The 15,990-nt window shown below is 39.3% G+C and overlaps 1 protein-coding gene across 1 annotated transcript in view; it reads right to left on the reverse strand.

The window, feature by feature from the left end:
- Positions 1-15,990, reverse strand: part of LOC136886265 (protein I'm not dead yet) — a 164,395-nt gene that overhangs the window by 36,737 nt on the left and 111,668 nt on the right. Inside the window, exons 5-9 of the mRNA XM_067158998.2 lie at positions 14,003-14,130; positions 11,562-11,690; positions 7,002-7,124; positions 6,726-6,920; positions 5,490-5,581 (exon numbers count right to left, since the gene is read on the reverse strand). Of these exons, the coding sequence (XP_067015099.2) occupies positions 5,490-5,581; positions 6,726-6,920; positions 7,002-7,124; positions 11,562-11,690; positions 14,003-14,130 (667 nt within the window). The remainder of the gene's footprint in view (positions 1-5,489; positions 5,582-6,725; positions 6,921-7,001; positions 7,125-11,561; positions 11,691-14,002; positions 14,131-15,990) is intronic.

Raw genomic sequence — 15,990 nt, forward strand, 5'->3', positions numbered from 1 at the left:
GGCTGGGATAGCCGTGAAGGAAGCAATTACCTGCACCCCGCCAAGTGTAAGCTGCACCCCGTTTGCCTGGAGTCCTTTGCGAGGCAGTATGAATAACTTTCCAGCGGGGTTCCGCTCCCATGAAAAGTGAAACTTACCACTAGTCAAAGGGGAATGTCCTGATCGCCCTGGCGGACAGGGGCGTGCCACTAATGACCTGGTGATGAGGAAGTGCTCTGACTGCATGTACATATTTTCTTTATATTGTAATTATGCTGTTATTTTACAGGAGTTGTGTTTGTATACTTATGTACCTTGTATCGAAGTGCCTTGTCGTATCTGTTGTCAGTGTGTTGTGTCTTAACGAATTAATCTTTGTCTCTTAAATTTAGCCCGGAGCTAATTTTCTCTGGTGGTATGCAGCTTCAGGCTGGTTGTTTGCGACAGATCGGATCTGTCAGTAGAATCTGTGTAGTATATAAGTTAGGATCCCTGGATTTTCCCTTATCAGGATTAATGATTTTGTATATGTAAATAGTTGTATTATGGAATGAAACTGACGTGATTTTCTCTTGTCGAAGCATAGCTTGTGGACGGTCGTAATCGAAATTCCCCTCGGGGAAATCGGCATATTCACTTGGCGGCGTTGTCGAGAATTAAAGATGTAATTCAGGCCAAGATTTAAGATTTTGTTCTTTTATAAATTATTTGTTCGGTATTTGGACCGATATTTTTTTTAGTAATGTAATATGTAGTTGTTCTTAATGTGCACGGCACATTATACTTTTTTTTATGACAGTTTGCGTCATGTTTTATTGTATTTTGTGGAATTTCGATAGAATGAATATTAATTATGTGCTCTAGTGAATAAATCCATTTTACCCCTTTATCTGTCTCTTATTCACAACAAATGCAACTGTTTCCCATTCATATACACCATTGGTGATTATTTTTATAGAAGTTAGATTTAATTCTCGCCCACAGACCGAACGTAACCACGAAGCTCTAACCGACTGAGTCTGGCATTGTGATATCGATGGATGGGAACGGTTCACATTATTACTGTCTAAATCATCTGAAAATTCCAGGATATCGGTCTCATTCGGCCTTGAATATGGCCTAGCCATTAAGATAAAAAGATGATGCAAGCACGTGCAACAACGGAGTAATGAGTAAAATTATAGTCCGCGAAGTACAGTAAACACTTGATATAACAAAGAAACAAAATAAACTCTAAACTAAAATGATGATGTACTGTCAACTTGTGTGGTGTGTGGTGGAACGCTGGTCACACTCAACGTGTTTATCAGCTGACTTTCATCAACCAAGTAAGACCATTCCATATTAATTGTACTTGTACATTTTGGACTGTCACTTCCTGTAATCATCATATGAGGATTTGGTTTGGACATTGAAATTGTACCATATAACCTGGTATCCTCCGTTTCAAACTTTTTTTTTTTCTATTTGCTTTACGTCGCACTGACACAGATAGGTCTTATGGTGACGATGGTATAGGAAAGGGCTAGGACTGGGAAGGAAGCGGCCGTGGCCTTAATTAAGGTACAGTCCCAGCATTTGCCTGGTGTGAAAATGGGAAACCACGGAAAACCATCTTCAGGGCTGCCGACAGTGGGATTTGAACCCACTATCTCCTGAATACTGGATACTGGCCGCACTTAAGTGACTGCAGCTATCGAGCTCGGTGTTTCAAACTTTTCACCTCCCCTGTGTTCTGGCTTCTGGAGGGGACAATCTGTGACGTGAATATGGCAAAAAGTATTTATTTATACTTAATGGGCTTGTGTACTGAGATTTTATTCCACCCTGATCGTCCATTGTTGGAAAGGGTGTTAACTGGTGCTGTCTACAATGTAAATGTATTTAAATCTATTATCTGCCATTATTACATCTAGATGCGATCATCCCATTCCTTCAATAAGTAAATTGATTCTGGCACGCATGCGCATAACTCGTTTCTGAACTGTGAGCTAGGGCTGCTTCCGGATAGCCGAGGACTTGTTCTTGAGCCATTGTACAAGATAGAGGTAGATTGCCCTGTGTTGCGGAAGACACGCTTGAGTGTTGATGCGATGGAGTCTGATTCTCCAGGCTAATTGCCATGTAAACTAAGGTTTTGCCTTAATTCTTGTGATTTAGTTTTACTATTTCATTTTACTTTGGTATTTTGTGAAATGTGTGACCTCTGAATTGCTGGGAGTGTGTGCTTGATTTCAAACATGACTTAACGGCGTAGGCTATTGGATTACTTTACTCGGATACTCTATGATGAAAATGTAAGTACTGATACCTTTTAATATTTTGGTGAATACATACTGCCGTGGATTATTTGGGGAAGACATTATCTACAACCGTCGCCGTGTGACGTAATTATAATTTGCCTTATGGATTCATGGAACTTTCGGCAATGGTTTGTTTATTAAATTAAACTGGGATCTCTTCTGCATCTGACATTTTCATAACATAATCTGCATCATCAAGGTTTTAAAAATGTAATAAGATTTTTATCGAATTCAACCATGGAATTGTAATTGAATTATCGGGGTAATTTGGAAACACGGTATATGCACCTATGAGTAATAAAATTATTCTATCCGTTTAATTTAATTGAGATTACCATTGTGTAAATTTTCTGCTTCTTAATTGTGTTGGGATATTATTATTATTATTATTATTATTATTATTATTATTATTATTATTATTATTATTATTAATTTTGATTGGTGGATTTCTTTCTATATTTCCTGGTTCTTGTTTTTTGGTCTCTAATTGCACTGTTATTTATTGTATGATGCCGTGTGCTGGTTTATTTTTCGTAATGGGATTGTTCTTTTCTGCCTTTCCGGGGTGGGTTTATATTCTGACTCATACGCACATTACCGTACTTCCAAGGCCTCCTAACTTTAAATTTAATAACAGCATTTTGGTCCTCTGTTAAAATTTTGTTAAATGAAATGTTACATTCAATCAACTATATCTTCTTCTTATTATTATTATCATTATTATTATTATTATTATTATTATTATTATTATTATTATTATTGTAATACTGCAGTTGTAGCGAAGTGAAATTTGTTTCTTTCATTTCTTAAATATTCTTTTCTTTACGCTCCCCAGTCTAATTCATGTTCGTGTTTTGTTTCTTTTTCCTTTCTTATTTGTTGCGTCACATTCACTTATCTTCTCTCCCATGTATGCTATATTTTGGCTGGCTTTGCCAGTTGTTAATTAATTATGATAGCTTAGCTTGGGTAGCTGCAAGCTTCAGTGTGTATAGTCGTTCTGTTAATTGTGGAACATTAATATTGTTTTCCCTACGAAACCTGTAACTTGTTTGGGGAATTCTTTTTCTGCAATTTACTTGTCTGTTAATTTAATTATTTATGTGTGTCAATTTTTAATTTCTGTTGTTGTTTCATTTTGAATTTTGTGTATGACCATGTTTCCGGGATGGTTCAAATATTTATGTAGGAGGACTGGAAACAAATTTCAATTTCACCAGATTAATTGTAACCTACCTAGTTGAACTTACTGGCCAGTAGTATTATTATCTCTTAAGGAATGGATCCATTTAATATTAATTATTATTTTTTATGTCAGTTCTCGACTTTGCTTATTTTTCAATACATTGTAAGAATTACAGTAGCTTGCTATGAATGTGTGTTCACAATTTTTAATTAATTTAACATTAAATTTTTAGTCCTCGACCTTCCTGATTTTTCGATACATTGCAAGATATTCTGAATCTTGTTATTTAAGTGTCATTATGACATTTTTTCTTTTTTAAGTAAATATTTTGATTTAACCTTTAAAATCTTGTCTCTTATTTGGTAGTCTTAGTTGCTTTGACCTGGCAACCCCTCAAGTGTTAATTTAAGATCCTGGTCTTTAATCCGCTTTTTTATTTTGGGCCCTCTTTCACATTTTATGTTTGTATGCTACTGCGCCAAGGCAAGTAATTTTGTGCTTTAATGTTGTTCTTTGTTGTTTTACTGTATTCTTTTTCTGTGCCCTTGGGCCGTTGCACACAGCCCCAGCATTTCCTTGCTGTGAAAACGGGAAAACACGGAAAACCATTTTCAGGGCTGCTGTTAGTGGGATTCGAACCCAGTATCTCCCGAATACTGGCCGCCCTTAAGAGACTGCAGCTACATAATAATAATAATAATAATAATAATAATAATAATAATAATAATAATAATAATAATAATAATAATAATAATAATAATAATAATCTGATTGTAATTCATTCACGATTCATTTTTTTAAACAAAGGCATAATATATTATTAAGAAACAATTAAGACAAACAATTTATTCGAAATATTTATAGATTAATGTTTTGCACTCCTATGTCGCGTGGGACTGGACATTAAATTATTAGATTTGCGCTCTGATGTTGAGCCCCACTCGACATGACAATAGCTCGTACTTTCAGCGCTCCTATGACGACTGTGCTATATTCCACTATTGTAGATCTAGCGGTCTGCGGGAGAACACCTTTCCCTATTTACAATAGTTCGCAGGAATTGTAAAGAATTTGTAACTTCTGTTATTCTTGAATGTTTATGATAGTTTACTGATGATATAGATTGAATGTAAACACGGCTTCTGCTTCATCTTTGCTCACAGAAATGGATATTTTAGAACAGTTAGTGAACAGTATTGGTGCTTTCAACTACTGGAAACAATTAAACTGTGTTGAACAATTAGAGAAACCAAACTTAATTATTGGCTACACGTCAAAAATGGAAGGCATTGATCGCTCGGATCACTACACATCAAGATATGCTTTTGCAGTAAAAAGCTTGAAATGGGGAGGAAATTGTATGCTTGACTATTGTAAGTGGCAATAGTCGACAGAGATTACTGCACCGCGAATCGCACGGACATTCCATCACACAAAACCTTGCAGAAACAGGTGATCAGTGGGCTGGTTGGCGAAGTTGGCGAGGAAGACCATGTACTTCTGATGTTGAACATTTGAATGGTAAACTGCACTTCATCAACAACCTACCTGGAAAACAACAAAGACTGCCGTCTGTTCAAACAGGAGCAAGTAAGGAAACAGTTTACTACTGCAAAACCTGGTCTTAACTCAGAAAAGTACCACACAATGAAAAACTACAAGGATTAATGTATTTTGTGTTCTAACGGCAAGTGTATAACATGTAACATAATTATATTTTGTGTTAGATAGTTCTGCAGTGTTCACTTTCTGCAGCTGTTCATAGTGCAGACATTAATTCGCAGTGGAGCAGAAAGCACACATGATTGAGTTCAAAAGGCAAGCAAGAGAGTATGTTTCTCCATTTCATTACTCCAGAACAAAGATGTGCTATTAGTCTATGGGGTCTCTCCATTGAGTACAACAGAATCTACTCGCGGTGAAGGTCATAAAAGTGCAAAGCTAACAAAAGCTTCTGCCACACAACTTTTGCAGATAAGCCACACGATAACAGGATTACACTAGTCTGTTGGGTTCCTTACCATTAGAGTTGAAGCGCAAGAAATCCAGGTTAGATGGCAACACGAAGAGAAGGAACACAGCCAACATGACGGGTGTTGCATCTTGGATCTCTCTGTAATACAAGAAATCAAGAAATTAACTAATATAGATACACAAGTGATTCACCAAATGCTCTCTCCAATAACATGCTGTCCCATCTTACTTTACAATGAGCAGTTTGTTCAATGGGATGTGATGCCAGTCACTTTGTCATATAATAAGCAGAAACAAGCTGAGAAGAAGAACAGGACGGCAGTAGGAGGAGATTGTCCTTGTTCCCACACTCTCCTACCATTGTTTGCTCCTCTCCCTCCCTCTATAGAAACCTTAGCTTTTCTCCAGGACAATCTGCACATATTCAAATAGATAAGCTCTCTCCTCATCAATTCTGTTCTAGGTCTCTGATGTCGAGACGAGAACTACTCCACACTGACCTGACATTGTGTTCCTTTCCAGCAGTCAACTCCCAATAATTGTGGCTAATGAAAGGGAGAAATGAAAAACACACATAATCCATTTCAATCAAAGTGTACTTTGACCCAGATGCTCCGTGAGAAAGGATTTCAAGTGCATGAGGAAGTCCATGGCATTGGAGTAAATGGCACCATGAGCATAGGCATGATCGCCATTAAAGGGAAGAAAGGATACATATTAGACCCGACAGTAAGATTTGAAATGCACTCTGACCAACAAGATGAAGTAGACAGAAAAAAGGAAGTCTATCTACCTGCCTACAGTGCCAGTGAATAAATACGGGCTGGATGACGCGGAAGTGAGGGGTCTCATGATCCGTGCGAGAGGGACAGTCCCTAAGAAGACGATCGAGCTGATGAAGATCTTCAACATCAGTTCCGAGGAGTTCATCGACCGGGGGCTGAAAGCGCTCAGGGGTTCCCTCTTGATACTCGAACATCATTTATATCGGCCACACTAAGACACAATTTACTTAATTGTTTTATTTTTGAAACAAATTGTTTTTGTGCATTCTTTGTCTTGGGCAGCCTCCGAGTGGAGGAAGATTTCAAAATAAATTTTATAACATAATAAAGAGTATGTTATGAAAAATAAACTTTTGAAATCTTAAAAGTTCACTTCTACTGGCACTGTTCTGCACCTCTGTGTCTCCAAAAACCGTCAAAAGTAGATAGAGGGAGGAAAACCAACAACATTATAATAAAGGCACTACTTCTGGAGAGAATATCTGAAGTTCAACTTACACTGAGGTGACGTACTCAGCCCAGCCCGGGATGAACTCTGGCTTCCTGAAGAACCACAGCAGCACCACTCCGACGAAAATGGCGAGCGTGCAGCCTTCGTGGAAAGTCATAGGGCCCAGCTCTTTGTACTTCTGGCTGATGAGTTCCTTCACCGTCTGCACCTTCTCCTTGCTCATGTCCGAATGATTCTTCTTCCTGTGGCACAACATCGAAGTAGTTTTAACTCCTGGTCTGTAAAGTCACCCAACATCCTTGAGCACTTCACACAATTCCTACCTGAAGAGTCCCATGTAGAGGATCTGCAGCCACAGCCAGGCAGCACCCACGTTGATCAACATCAGCGGGATATTGAAGATCATCCAGCTCGCAAAGTTCACTCCGTCGCCATCAGGGAACACACTGCAACACGTACCAGCAGCACTCGATCACACACATTAGTGCTGGGAGTCTACATGCAACATCATGATGATAATTCACTCATCCCAGGGAAAAAACAGATGTCAGTTTTTCTTTTCCTTTCTTTTCAATTTTTCCAGTAACCTACTGAAGACAACGCTCTCTATCCTTTGCACTAACAAGACAAGTGATGTCATCATACTATTGAAAAAATAAGCAATTTTTACTTACAGATTATTCAAGAATTTAAACAGTCCCCGGTATGAACCAGGTAAGTTGAGTTATCTTGTTAATATTCTGAATATTGTTAATAAAAGTGGCTTCAACCAAATAAGTCAGTTTGTCATATGTGGTTATTGTGATCTGGATATTATCATTCTGTAAATGAATTATTGGCAGTGAATTTACACAGCTGTCTCTGTTACTAGCTAACAATACATAACTGTGACTTTTTACTGATCCACCTGCTCAATATAGGACAAGCCACTTTCACTGACCATCCAAAGCAGATACTTCATTCATCTTCTGAAAATCTAACCAAAACCATTACTTAAAATGCTGCTTCATATAACACGGAATGGTTTGACAACATGCGTTGCACGTAAGCTTTGGGAAAGCATTCTTTCTGATTATATTAGACATGTTTGCAAAATTAATAACTAGTCGACAGAAGGCAGTTTGGGTTTAGGAAAGGTTTTTCCACTGAAGCTCAACTTGTAGGATTCCAGCAAGATATAACAGATATCCTGGATTCAGGAGGTCAATTGGACTGTATTGCGATTAAGGTGGATCATGGGAGACTACTGGCAAAAATGAGTGCAACTGGACTTGACAAAAGACTGATTCAATGGGTGGCTCTGTTTCTAGATCACAGAATTAGAGTAGGCAAAGCTTTATCTGACCCTGTAATAATTAAGAGGGGAATTCCTCAAGGCAGTATTATTGAGCCTTTATCTTTTCTTATATATATCAATGATATGTGTAAATAAGTGTAATCAGAGATAAGTCTTTTTGCAGATGATGTTATTCTGTACAGAGTAATAAATAAGTTACAAGATTGTGAACGGCTGCAGGGTGACCTCAATAATGTTGTGAGATGGACAGTAGGCAATGGTATGATGATAAACGGGATTAAAAGTTAGGTTCTGAGTTTCACAAATAGGAAAAGTCATCTCAGTTTTAATTACTGCGTTGATGGGGTGAAAGTTCCTTTTGGGGATCATTGCAAGTACCTAGGTATTAATATAAGGAAAGATCTTCATTGCGGTAATCACATAAATTGGATTGAAAATAAAGGGTACAGATCTCTGCACATGGTTATGAGGATATTTAGGGGTTGTAGTAAGGATATAAAGGAGAGGGCAAGTCTCTGGTAAGACCCCAACTAGAGTATGGTTCCAGTGTATGGCACCCTCACCAGGATTACTTGATACGAGAACTATAAAAAATCCAAAGAAAAGCAGCTCAATTTGTTCTGAGTGATTTCCAACAAAAGAGTAGCGTTACAAAAAAGTTGCAAAGTTTGGGCTGGAAAGACTTTGGAGAAAGAAGTAAGTTCCTTCAATTTCTCCTTACTTCCACAGCCATTTCTAACTTTCTTTCCAGTTTGCACCTCCTTCTTAGTCTCTTTACTTCTCTGTTATAATATAGTGGATCTTTACCATTCTTTACCACCTTTAAAGGTACAAACTTGTTTTTGTATTCTTCTACAATTGCTTTAAACCCATCCCAGAGTCTCGATCATAGTTACTTTTTTAAACTCCCTCATGTCTGCTTTATCAGGCATATGATACTGCCCAATAGTTCTACTTTTAAGACCTTCCTTTCTATCACATGTATCTTTAACTACGACAAAAACAGCTTCATGATCACTAATGCCATCTATTACTTCGGTTTCTCTATAGAGTTAATCTGGTTTTACCAGCACCATATCCAGAATATTCTTTCCTCTAGTTGGTTCCATCACTTTCTGAATCAGCTGTCCTTCCCATATTAACTTATTTGCCATTTGTTGGTCATGCTTTTTCCTGTCGTTCGCATTTCCTTCCCAACTGACATCTGGTAAACTGAGATCTCCCACTACAATCGCGTTCCTTTCCATATCTTCTCTCACATAGCTGATTATTTCATCTAATAATTCTGAATCAGTATCAGCGCTACCCTTTCCTGGTCTGTACACTCCAATGACATCAAGTTGCCTATTATCTTTAGAAATGAGCCTTACACCTAGAATTTCATGTTTCTCATCTTTAACTTTTTCGTAGCTTACAAATTCTTCTTTCACCAGAATGAATACTCCTCTCCTACCATTCCTATCCTATCTCTATGATACACACTCCAGTTCCATGAGAAAATTTCTGCATCCATTATATCATTTCTCAGCCATGATACAACTCCTATTACAATATCTGGTAAGTATATAACTACTAATTACTTAATTCTATTCCTTTCTTTACAATACTTCTACAGTTCAACACTAATATTTTTACATCATCCCTACTTGACTTTAGATCCCTGTTCCCTTATCATCGCTCCAAAGATCACCCCGTTTCCCTGAATGTACCTCTAAACAAATTTCCTAATTTATACGTACCACTGCAGTTTAAGTGAAGGCCATCTGAGCGCAGATCCCTATCTCCTAGCCACCCATTAGGATCTAGAAATTTCACTCCCAGTTTCCCACATACCCACTGCATAGTTTCATTTAAATCCCCAATCACCTTCCAGTCAGTATCCCTCCTACACAGTATTCCACTGATAACAATCTCCGCTTCCTTGAACTTCACCCGTGCTGCATTTACCAGATCCCACACATCCCCAACTATGTTGGTACTTATACCTGCTTGTCTTATGTTGTTAGGACCAACGTGAAACACTACCATCTTCTCCTTCTCTTCTACTTTCCTCAACATCTGCCTCAACCTAATTCCTGGATAGCACTCTGCCCTGGTTCCCTTTCCTCCACACACTTTCCCCCCATGTCTAACGATGGAATCCCCCCATGACCAGAGCCACGACCCTACCTACCTCATTTGATCCGCTCCCCTTGTGGTCAGCCCTATCTTTCCTGATAGCTGCAGAAGCTACTTCCTTCTCCCTTTTCTCCCTCCCATGACCCAGTTCCACCTGTCTTTTCTTATCCACTACTACATATTTCCCTTTCCTACCTTTCCCCTACTTCCACACTTCTCAGCAACAGTTCCCTGTTCCTCATCTTTCCTCGGTTGTTCTACCTGCAATGACTTGTATCGATTTCTCACAGACACCTGTCCTGAATTCTGATCCTGAATGGAGCCCTTAGCCTGCAATCTCCTTCCCCTTAAAACATTAGACCACCTGTCTTCTACAATTCTCCCCTTTCCTTCCCATCCCTCTTTAACAACTACTGTATCCTGTACAATGTTTGAGGGAGGCCTACCTTCCTTCTTGGCTTCTGAGAGAATCCTTGAAACCAAAGGATATAGCACAGATCAATACAGGAATTTCCGAAGGGCATAACGATACTGTCGTTAAAACGGGGTTCTCTTCTACTGTACTACAGCGCCCGCGGTCGAATGTTTATGTGAGCCAGACATCTCACTTTAGTGCTATGCGATCACGCTCTTAGATCCCTCTTCTGCCTTGAATCATATTTAGCAAGCTTATGACATCTTTTTCATAGGTTCTTAATGTCCCATAGAAATAAATACTTGAGAATTTTGAAATTTCTTAATGCTAAATGGGGGTTTTGCTTTAATGTGAATTATGTTAAATCGAATAATAAATTACGTTACTCTTACGGAATAATTTTCGGGAGTTGAAAATTCTTCAGCTAAATGTGAATTTATGCTGAATCGAGGTCATGCAAAATCAGGGTTATACTGTATTATTTATGTTATTTGTAATTATAAATTATGCAGATGCATACTCTTCAAAAGTATAAGGGGGACTTGAACCCTAATTTTGCTGCAAATAAAGGCATTATCTATCTATCGACTCATCAATCCCAGTTTTTCTCAGCACACCGGTGAATTTGTTTCTACTTCCCAGCTTCATCAGTACTCGAACACTCAGCGACTCCCCGTATTAACATTACTCTGTTCCTGTTCAAGTAAGGTATACATAGCAAATAGATGGAGTGGAGCCACTTTCCAGGTAAGTACACACAAGACTGCAGCCTTAGTTGAGGATTGAGTCACTACAATGGTGACTGTTGTTGTAAAGGAAATGCCACTAGGAAATAAAAGTGGTGGATACAAGAGAAAGAAGCAGTTAAATGATTGTTAAGATTGTTAAGGTTGGGTGCTTCCCTGGACCCGAGCACCCAACCGACTAGAGGGCAAGAGGGTAGGAGAGCAGGACATTAACAGTGAATCCTTCATGGAATGTGGTTTGACGGAGCCAAGTGTGAAAAGGAGCAGGCGGCTGCATTACATGAATACATAAAAAAAGTAGAGATACCTGTCGAAGATCCCCTTGAATGTGAGGTTTGTCCCTGTTCCAGTCAGTGTCCCGGCTCCGCCCAAGTTGGACGCGTAAGCAACTCCCAGGTAGTAGCAGATGGTCTCTTTGTCGGGTCGTGAGGCTTTCCTGTCGGCAACAAAGACAACAGTTATCATTGTCTCACACAGTTAACGTGGTTGCTCAGCAATCCTCGGTAATTTACATTGTAATGTGATCCTTGCACCAATTCTCTACAACTAATACCACTGAATATTTTATTTTTTAACAAAAATTGAAAGTCTCAATAGTAGCAATTATATATGAATGGTCCACCTTTTCAATACCTTTATTATGTACATTTGTTGTGATACTAGACCTAGTTTTGGCCAGCAACAGCCATAAGATAAATTTAGATGAAAACGTTCAATAATACTAAAATGTACATACATACACAGGATGACATTAACCCTCCAAGTGAAATGAGTCGTTAACGATGACTTTATCACTTCACAAAGGCAGAAATAAGTCGTTAACGACTCGTATCACTTGGGAGGGTAAAAAGCATCCATGGGTCGACTAAAATGGACATTAAACAAACACTTGCATGTAAAATCAATTTAAAATAGGAATTATTTTCTGTATGAGACAAAAGAGTCCTTGGATGCATATGTTGTGCATCTTGCTAAAAACTATTTTCTTAGCGCTTAAGGATAAAACAATCTGTAGAAATTGGGTGAACATAAGTCTCAAATGTATTAAATGGTTCTTCTTTTTGAAGATCATCAAATGATGACAAGGGAATGGCACACAACAATATGTCTTAGCGGCTGGAACATGCAAAACTTTGCCCGCATGTTATGTGGTACAATATGACATTATAGTGCTACTACTTTTGGATTGCTCTGTGAGCCCCTGTTTGTGAAAACAGTCCCAAACACCACCTTGGGGATTATTTCAGCAACACTGCTCCTTTGCCAACTACACGCTCTACAGCTGAAGAGCTGCCTAAAAATAACACCACTTTTCACTAGCCGAGGCGGTACGGATGTGCTCCGTTCACCTGGAAGGACATGGGTTCAATTCCCTGTCAGAAAGTTAAAAGATTTAAGAAACAAGATTTCCACTTCTGGGATGGCATATGGCCCTAACGGTCACTAAGGTTAATTCATAGGAGCAAATAGCGAACCACTCTACTACTCCAAGTGCCAAGATTACAGATAGTGGAAGACTTTACCTTTCACCCCTTCAAGGGTCTTTGTGGCCTGTACGGAGATGAGTTGGATTTTTAACAAAGTTCAAAATAAAGTTATTTTAAACCTGTTAATGGAAATAAAATCCACAGCCTGTTTCCAGTCATCCGACCGGGTCAGGAATGGATTGAATGAATCCCTCATCCAGCAGCGAGGATAGGGATTGTGCTGGCTGTCGAAGCCTGTTGCACTCCTCTGGGGCAATGATTAATGATTGAAAGGTGAAATGAAATCATATTGGAGAGTATTGCTGGAATGAAAGATGACAGATAAAACCAGAGTACCCGGAGAAAACTCTGTCCTGCCTCTGCTTTGTCCAGCACAAATCTCATTTGAACCAAGGAACCCAGTGGTGAGAGGCCAGCGTGCTGCCGTCTGAGCCATGGAGGCTATGCTACTGAATAAGAAAATACAATCTTTTTTTTTTTTTTTTTGCTATGGGCTTTACGTCGCACCGACACAGATAGGTCTTATGGCGACGATGGGATGGGAAAGGCCTAGGAGTTGGAAGGAAGCGGCCGTGGCCTTAATTAAGGTACAGCCCCAGCATTTGCCTGGTGTGAAAATGGGAAACCACGGAAAACCATCTTCAGGGCTGCCGATAGTGGGATTCGAACCTACTATCTCCCGGATGCAAGCTCACGGCCGCGCGCATCTACGCGCACGGCCAACTCGCCCGGTAAAAATACAATCAAAACAATGCAGGCTTCAAACTAGTGCATAAAGATAGCAGCACGTGAAACAGGGTCAAAAGACGACTTATGAAGTTTTTCTAGGCAGCCACTGAATTAACAATTCATAGGGACATTGCTGAACTACAGTCCAGCTGCTCCAAGACTAACAGCGGAGTAACCCGAGATCACTCGACTACCAGCCCAGCCACTGTTCTACAAGAAGGCGCTCCACAAGTGTCCTGACTGTGTTGAGACACAAACTATCCAATATATTACTCCCTAAGGGCTTTTGCCTGATTCAATGGACTACCTAAGGAACTTGGATATTACGATATTTTTTTTTGCTGTGTGTAAGTGTGCAATTCCATGGCATTTCACGAACAATAACAAAAATCTAGAGTTTTACAGTTCCAGCTCCTTTACTTCAACCACTTGCTTCTCTTCCATAGCACAAGAGACTTCTTGCGTCTTCCTTCTTTACTTGATGCCTCATGTCAGAAATATGAGTCACCTCAAAAGATAGGTAAATACCTACTCTGCTTCACCCTTGGCCGGCTTTACTGCGATGGACTTCCTCCTAGTCTCCGGGTCGAACGCCCCGCTAGCCTCTTCTGAATCTGCCACAGCCACTACCTGCGATGAGCGGCGAGCCTCCAGGTCATTCTGTTGATACAGAGAAAAACACATGAAGAGACGAACAGCCCTAGAATACAGGGAAAGAGTTATATGGTAAGAGAGACAACAGTTGTCTTTATAAAACAGATCTGACCACTGTGACTACATGTTACCTTCGAGCTGAGCAACAGTCACTTGGTAGGCTGGAGCACCATTGTGTTTAAACTATATAACTCTCTGACAACAAGATGAATCATAATGCAGAAGACAATTTACATCACACACTGGCAGAAAAAAATATACAAACACCATGAAATAAGGAAAGTAGAATATGGAAATTTTGGCAATATATTTGTCGAGGTAACATACTTAAATTGATTAAAGGTACAAGACTACAGGTTAATATCCGCGCACAAAAAGCCATCACAAATGTGTCATGCTGGTCCATTAATAACCGGTGTAATTGCCTGACTGTTGAATGCAGGCATTGTGTCGTACAGGTGCCGGAGTCAGCTTGTGGGATGGAGTTCCATGCCTGTTGCACTTGCTTGGTCAATACAGGGATGGTTAATACTGGTTGTGGATGACACTGGAGTTGGAAATTCTAAGTTCCCATGAAGGGAATTAGATATTTTTCCACCAATAGAGCATATAAAAAATCAGATGTACGGCTTTTCCGGTATTTGCTCTATTAAACAGTGTTTCGTCTTAGGTCTGACACTAGACTCTTCAGAGTGGGATGTGTCAGACCCTACCCACCGACGCTGAGCTGTATGCACGTGAACTTATCAGAAGCCTATTTATGAGGCACAGTCTGATAACTGGAGTATGCAGTTTGAGCTTCCACAACGACAAAGTTTTACTCAAAAATTAAATAATCTGAAACTTGAAATCAAACACATCTAAATAATTATAAAACTACATAATAGAAAATCATAACTAACTGGTAATACATGTCTCAAGGGTAAACATTCAAAAAATCATCCGGACAACGCCGGGTACTACAGCTAGTATTATATATATGAAAACAATGATACTGCCCAGTGGGGACCCCTCCACCAGCACAAATACTCTGTGTTCTATTATTTTCTAGAAATTTAGTCACCCATTCAAACACTTTTTTGTCAAGTCCAATAGCCCTCATTTTTATCCGCAGTCTCCTATCATCTACCCTATAGTCTGTATGATACCAATCCTATGAATGCATTGGTAAATCTGAAGTGATTTATTGTCTTGAATCAGCACGAACAATGGTAGGGGGTTCGAGGACGTAATAATAAGAAGACTAACTTAAGAATGAAGATGGGGGATGAACCCAAGACAAATGAGGATAATAAGTCTAATGTATGCATTGGCTATGGAGGGAAAAACAACCAGAGGAAGACTTACGAGACAATGGTTAGACTTTGTCTTTAATAATTCAAGGCTTTAAAGAAAAGGAATAAAATGAGGTAGCAGTGATGATTGCAAAGATCCCCTGGGTAAAAGACATAGCAACGCTTTGAGGGTAGTGCAACAAATTAAGACATCTCTCCGAGATCAACATTCAGTATGAAGTGTCTGCTAACACTCTTTCCTCACTGTACTTGTAAGCACAGTAAATATTTTCAATTGAATCCTTGAATTCTCACAAGTTCCTGCAGTGCAATCCATTAAAGATTACACACACATATAAAAGAACTAATACATCTCATTATAGTCTGTTGTGGGAGCCTCCGTTGCTCAGGTGGCAGCGCACTGGGACCCGTGGTTCATATCCCCGTCACTCCACGAGAGATTTGTGCTGGACAAAGCGGAGGCAGGACAGATTTTTCTCTGGGTACTCAGGTTTTCATGTCATCTTTCATTCCAGCAACACTCTCCAATATCATTTCATTTGTCAGTCATTAATCATTGCCCCAGAGAAGT

The sequence above is a fragment of the Anabrus simplex genome, chromosome X (genome assembly GCF_040414725.1).
Source record: "Anabrus simplex isolate iqAnaSimp1 chromosome X, ASM4041472v1, whole genome shotgun sequence".
NCBI classification, from domain to species: domain Eukaryota; kingdom Metazoa; phylum Arthropoda; class Insecta; order Orthoptera; family Tettigoniidae; genus Anabrus; species Anabrus simplex.